The sequence below is a fragment of the Rhinatrema bivittatum genome, chromosome 18 (genome assembly GCF_901001135.1).
Source record: "Rhinatrema bivittatum chromosome 18, aRhiBiv1.1, whole genome shotgun sequence".
In the NCBI taxonomy this organism is placed as follows: domain Eukaryota; kingdom Metazoa; phylum Chordata; class Amphibia; order Gymnophiona; family Rhinatrematidae; genus Rhinatrema; species Rhinatrema bivittatum.
In genome coordinates, this window is record NC_042632.1 from 44,850,490 (window position 1) to 44,856,991 (window position 6,502).

General features: G+C 40.0%; 1 protein-coding gene across 5 annotated transcripts in view; it reads left to right on the forward strand.

Annotated features, from left to right (window-relative positions):
* Positions 1 to 6,124, forward strand: part of FAM13B (family with sequence similarity 13 member B) — a 119,891-nt gene extending 113,767 nt beyond the window's left edge. For all 5 annotated transcript variants that reach the window (XM_029584018.1, XM_029584019.1, XM_029584020.1 and 2 more), the window contains 2 exons: positions 633 to 734; positions 5,315 to 6,124. In XM_029584018.1, the coding sequence (XP_029439878.1) occupies positions 633 to 734; positions 5,315 to 5,438 (226 nt within the window). In that variant the 3' untranslated portion in view covers positions 5,439 to 6,124. The remainder of the gene's footprint in view (positions 1 to 632; positions 735 to 5,314) is intronic.
* The last annotated feature ends 378 nt before the right edge of the window (positions 6,125 to 6,502 follow it).

Below are 6,502 nucleotides of genomic sequence, written 5' to 3' on the forward strand. Positions count from 1 at the left end.
TAGGGATCAAGTGCTCGGGCGTCCCATTTGTCAGACATGGCAAACAAATGCTGCAGGGAGGCTGTCCTTGGTAATGTTCAAGGGGTTGTGGATCATGAGACGTCTGAGGATTCTGATGGAACTGGCTTTCTCACCTCTAGAAGAGGGAGGAATTGCATATGATTGAGAACCACTTTGGACTCTGCTCAGATTTTTTCTTTTTTCACAGAGATGTCTTGCTGAGTTCTTAAGTGGAATACACTACTAGCCCAAAAGATTGTTGATTAGGGAGAGGCCACTGAAACACATTTGAAGAGTCATTAGTCTTCAAAACCAAGCAAAAATATATGTACCACTCTGCTCCATGCATACAGCACTGCTCTTTGATATATATTTTCTTTTGTTTTTTTTCTATTTCTTAAAAATCCAATTATTTTGAAAAGCAAGTGGTTAATGAAAGAAAAACTGGTGTTCTGAAATTTGCCATTTTCCATACAATCAGCTTCCATAGTGGAGAGATAACATGCCTTTAAAAGAAAAGCAATACAGAACTAGCTTGTCATTTGTGTTTGTGTCTAGAGTTTCAATTTACTTGAAAGGAAAATACAGCTGTTCCTAAATAAGTTATCTTTTGTTTTTTGTTTTATTGTTAGGCCTGAATTGTTAGAACAACTCTGGAAGGCAAGAGCTGAAAAAAAGAAGTTACGGAAAACATTGCGAGAATTTGAGGAGGAGTTTTACCAACAAAATGGAAGGTTTGTTTTCGACAGAGAATGGCAGGGATTAGCGCACAGAAATTTTCCTCACTTGCTGTGTATTTGGAACTCTGAAGATTTCTTCTCCTTCAAATGCTATTCATTTTTTTAGATTTATTTAATTAATTTATTTATTTAATAACTTTTATATACCGGCATTAGAAAGGCACATCATGCCGGTTTACATATTAACATGTAACAGGGAAAGGGAGGGGGTGAAGCAAACTGAGACAAAGGCAAGGAAAATACAGTTTTATATATATATATATATATATATATATATAAAAAATATAGATCTGAATCTTTCCATTTTTTTTGTGATACAGAAATTTACAGCAGAATTCTTTTTTGATCCCAGCAGCAGATAAAAGCAGCTTACCTTAAAGTGTATTTCTGCTTGTGGGAGCTTCTATTTCTGTTGCAGTGGCAGAGCAGAGATTTCTGCATATTGGCTTCATTGGCTGACATCACTAATGGATGTCTCCAGCAAGCTTCCTTCAAGAGAAGTTCCCTTGGTGTCCATTTGGGTATAAAATGTTGTCCAAGCAGGAAGTACTTTCACCCAACTCAGCAATAAACCTCCTTTAACTTTATTCTTTTTTTAAATTATTAATTTGCTAACATTCCATCAGAGAAGCATAACTTCAATGTATTTCATAGTTGGTGGCTAAATCTTATACATTTTAGTATACATGCTCCTTTTATTTTTCTCTGCAACCCTTTTGTTTAGAGAGTCAAGTTAAGGACTGGCCCCTTGGCTTAGGTAGCATCACGGACCAGTTTTTAGAAGTGATGTACTTAGGCCTAGGGAAAGGGGGTGTACAGCTGTCACTTAAAATAGTGTTTACTGAAAACTAACAAGTAATGCTGAGGGTACCTAGAAAGAAATGTTCCTCTAGCTCTTGGATTGGCAATGGCTCTTGCAGCCTTCTGGGCATCTGGAAAGGTTGATTCAAAATGGAGGGAGTCAATGGGTTAAACAGACCCAGAAAAAGAATTAGGATCATTCCAGTTTCCTTATTTTGCTGACCAGTCCAGGCACATGGGTTTATACCATCCTGCCAGCAAATGAAGACAATACAACTTTCAGTGATTTATTTTTTTCCCCCACATGGTTGGACAAGTACTGGACTGGTGCAGCAGGAATATAAGCTCCCAGGGTAGACTCTAGCCTGTTCTTGGTTGAGAAGGAGTCTGAAGCTCCCAAGGCATCAATCTCGGGGTTGAATATTTTTTTTAAGTGTGAAAGTGACACCTGCCTATAAATAAAAAGATGAACTAGGGGTGGGTGGGAGTGTTGGGAAATATAAACAAACAAACTTTTTTGTTGCCTGACTTTCTGGCTACCTATTTAAAACAAAACACAAGAACACACTAAATATACCTCAATAGTTTACTTCTCCCCAATACTTTTAAGTTTTAAAAATTTCTCCAAGCAGTACTTACTGATACTTTCCAGTAACCAATAAGGTAATCCTCTCCTCTTGGTGCTCCCACTAACTTACTTACCCCTTGTTCCAACTTCAGGCGATATCCCTCTGTTCACTCTGAAGCAGACGCTGGCTGGAGGTCTGGAGAACGTGTGCAGGGATGGGGTCTTGCTTCCTGGGTTTGGTACTGGCAGAGCTGGCAGTGGTCTGGGAAGGAGACTTGCTTCTGGCTCTGGTACTTGCCGGGCTGTCTGGGGCTTGCTTTCTCCCCTCACAGTCACTCAGGTGTCACTCTCCGAACCTGAACAGAGCGTCTCCTCTTTCTGGGCCCTGCCCTGGTCTCCTGGCCACACCTAGTCTTCTCCTTCCTTGATAGCAGGGGGAGATGGGCTGCTTCGGACTCACCTTTTGCTCTTCTGGTTCCTTTTATTTCTGGGGTCTCTTCTCTAGTTTCAGGGTCGCTTTTCTGGTTTTGCTTCCCTCTCTCCATCTGCCCCCGTCTTATACTTTCCAGCTGATAAACATGCATAAGCTCATGCATAATCAAATGGTGGGTGGAGCGTCTTTGCCGCATTGCAGGTCTCTTCCCCCTCCCCATTTCTTCAGGGGGGGTGTAGGTCCTGCCACGTTGCAGGTCTTTTTCTCCCTTTGCCATTTCTTCAGGTGGGGGGGGGGGACGGGGACGGGGACTGCCATATCTGTATGCCAATCTGTTTTTCTTCGTCTCAGACTGCCCCCCCTTCTTCCAAGGGTGGGGGTCCTTCTGACTTCTGGACTCCCTTGGCCAGTCCATGAATTCTGCTTATGAGCTTAGCTATTTATTGTCTCTCTGCCTTGGTTTTTATTTACACGGGAGCATACAAACAGGCAGATCTTAATAAAGTATCCTTCAGTATAAAGTTCTCATCTGGGCAAGGTCTCCTCTTTTTCCACTTAGACAGTCTTGACCTGTCAATACACTGGTCTGCATATTTCTTAGCTGTTATGATTCATATTTGGTGCCCTCAGTGGTAAAACATGGGATATCTCCCATGCCCACGGGATTCACCAGTTCTGGGCAGAAGTGGTCAAACTCCTAGCTATTTTCAAATACAACATATCTCTTACACCAATGCTTTGTTGGGGTTATGGAAAGATGGGTTCCTTGATATCCTTATAAAGGACAGTTCAGCATTGTATACGTGCAGCAAGGCACACAATTGCTCTGTTTTGGAAAGCTTCTCTTATTTTGCATGGATAAAACTGTCAATCAATAGAAAGACTTTACTTATGCTCTGCAGGAGAAGGCTGATAAGTATGAAACTTTGGGATAAATACTGGACATATGTACAAGCGGTAGCTTAACTCTCCTTAGTGCATGGCTGCTCTACAAGTGAAGCCGGGTTATGGTAAAGAGGTGGGGATTTGGCAAGGTGTCAAGGCTTGGTAGCTGATGGTGGGAACTACTGATGAGCAAAAACATATCTTCTTGATCTTGTGTAATGTTCGGATTACTTCTGTAATGGTGGTTGATTGTAAATACTATTTTTTTTTAACTTTTTATCTCTTCTAGCCTTTATGAAGTAGCATTGTCATGGGCAAAATAGGTTTCTTGGTGTTTTCATGTATCTTAGGACAACTACTTCCTTTAGAAAATCAGATTGACCTTTCAGCAGTCCCTGCAAGAAAAGAGGCAGCTTTGAAAGTATATCTGTCCTGATGGATCAAGGAGGCACTCTCTTGAGCCTACATGCTGAAAGGTTGCCATATCTTTATTTCATATAGGAACACCGGTATATAAAAATCTAAAAATAAATAAATAAATATTCTGGAGGCCCTTTGGGCTTATTACGAGGGCTCAGGTTTCTTTGTGGGCAGAAGCCACAGCAGTTACTCGGGAGATAATTGTAAGGTGGTCACTTGGTCGTCTTTACATTCTTTCACTAAGCATTATAAACTGGATTTTCAAGCTATGGCAGATGTAGCCTTTGGGGCAAAATTTCTTCTTCCCACCCTCATTGAAGGGGGCATGGATACATCCCATACATCTGGACTGGTCTAGCAGGTTGATAAGGAAGAAGAAATGTAGTCTTATCTGTTAGTTTATTTGAATCCTGCTAGTCTAGACCAGGACCCACCTGGGAAGTCAGTTGGCTGCTGTTTTGTTATTCAGGAGCTTCAGGTTAACAAAGTATAATCCTTTCCTCCTTGAAGTGTGTGTGTGGAGGAGCTTGTCCTGTGTCTGATCCTGTATTTTTATTATTTCTTATGATCCTATTGAAATGTTGAGAGAGCATTTATGTGGAGTTTCTAATATTTTAGTGGTTAATATTTCATGGGATACCCCCAGGATTTCTGTGCTGCTGTAGTGCTAATGGCAGTGAGGAGGTCATTGGAAACGTTTTCTGTCTCCATCTGCTGGCAGGGTCGTATAAAACCACATGTCTGAACTGGACTAGCAGGATTCGAGTAAAGGAAGTTAATAGGTAAGACTAAATTTCTCCTTCTGAGGAAGGAAATTATAAATTCACACTGGGTTTTTGTTTCATAGTAACATAGTAATGACAGTAGAAAAGGACCAAAATGGTCCATCCAGTCAGCCCAGCAAGCTTCTTATTGTAGTATCTGCCCTGCTGGTCAGGTTACTTCTATATTTCTCTTTTACTGGGTGACTGGCTTTCTTGAAACTTCAGACAGTGCTGCTTGACATGCTTTGCTTTTGGACTTGGCCGTAGAAGCAGTCCTGTGCTTTTTCCCTTATGTTGGTGCATCAGTACCTCTGACCATAAAAGTCCAAGGCTCGTGTTGGTTGTCGTCTGAATTCAATTCCTCTTTCCACCCCCTGCCATCAAAGCAGAGAGCAATGTTGCAGGTTCCTTGTTCGAGAGGATTTTCCAGTGTGTGAAGCATATCTTTGCCAACTATTAAGTATGAAACAGTTTTCTCGTATAGGCTGTGTTTGAAATTAAAAGAACTGCATTTTGTATGAAATAACATAAACATTAATTTATTGAACTTAGAACTTTATGATGCAACTGTGAAATATTTTTTAAATTGCTGCAGGAAGTGTTAACTTTTTTCAAATTACTCCTTCCATCTAGTTATTGCAAACTGGTGCTTCCCCACCCCCCATTTCAAATGTTAAAGGTCATTTTTTTTTTTTAATTGCAGGAACGTACAGAAGGAAGATCGCATGCCAATGTTGGAAGAGTACAGGGAGTATAAGAAAATCAAAGCAAAACTTAGGCTTTTGGAAGTCCTCATCAGCAAACAAGATTCTTCAAAATCTATATGAATTCTTCTCTGATAAATATTCACCCAGACCAGTCACTGAAACCACCGTAGTACTTATCTGGTGCTTACTTGTTTTGGTCTTGCGCTGCTGAGTGAGTTAAGTCTGAGCATTTTAGTATGGTGCCACTACAGAATATGAAAAGGCAAGTAGGCCTGGTCTGCAGGGCAAATCCGAATGTTCCAAAATTAGCAGACTCCTTTATCCAACTTTAGCAAACTCATGTTTTTCCTCAATGTTTTATATTACAGCTGCATCTCGTTTTGAAGAGACTTGTATTTTATCCTTTAAAGTTTTCAGAACATTTTGGAATTTCTGAACTTTTTTTTTTTTTTGTTGGTTATTCTCAACTGTTTGCATTAGTGAAGAAATTAAGATGTCTGTCTGTTCTACATGGAAGTACTCTGAATACTTTTTTATTATGAAAAAATGAGGCAGCCTCTTCAAACAAATTATACACACACTGTGTCAAACGCCAAAACTGAACAGAAATCCCTTTCAGAAGACCACCATGAGACAGTTTACTGGTTAATTTCTAGTAATCTAAAATCCATTTGCCTCAGTAGATAATTCTGAAATTCATGGATTTTCTATTCAGCGGTCACATCTCCTGGATTATAGTGGTGGACAAGCTTAAAAAAAAAAAAAAAAAAGTGACCTTGATTAATATAATTTTACTACTCTGAAATCTGAGTAGTTTTCACATGCTGCCTGGAGGATTTATAAAATTGTTCATTTTACCAGTTATTGTCTGTCAGCCACTGGGTACACAAAAATGGAATATGTTGTCTGAATTGGATATTGCACCTCCCCTAGTAATTACAGTTGCATTCAAGGCAGTTCTGGTTTTTCTTTCTATAACACAGCTTATCGATTAATTGGGGAACCTAAAAAAAAAAAAAAAACTTTCTTTTTTTTCAGGTCACTGAGAATCTGATGCTTAGACTGCTATAGCTTTAGGAGGTGGGAGCTCACTGAGGTCAGTTGCAGCGGAAGTGAATGTTTTAATTAAGGGCTAATATTGCTGAAGTAGTGTGCTTGCTGGCGTGAACAGCAGCAGTCTTATC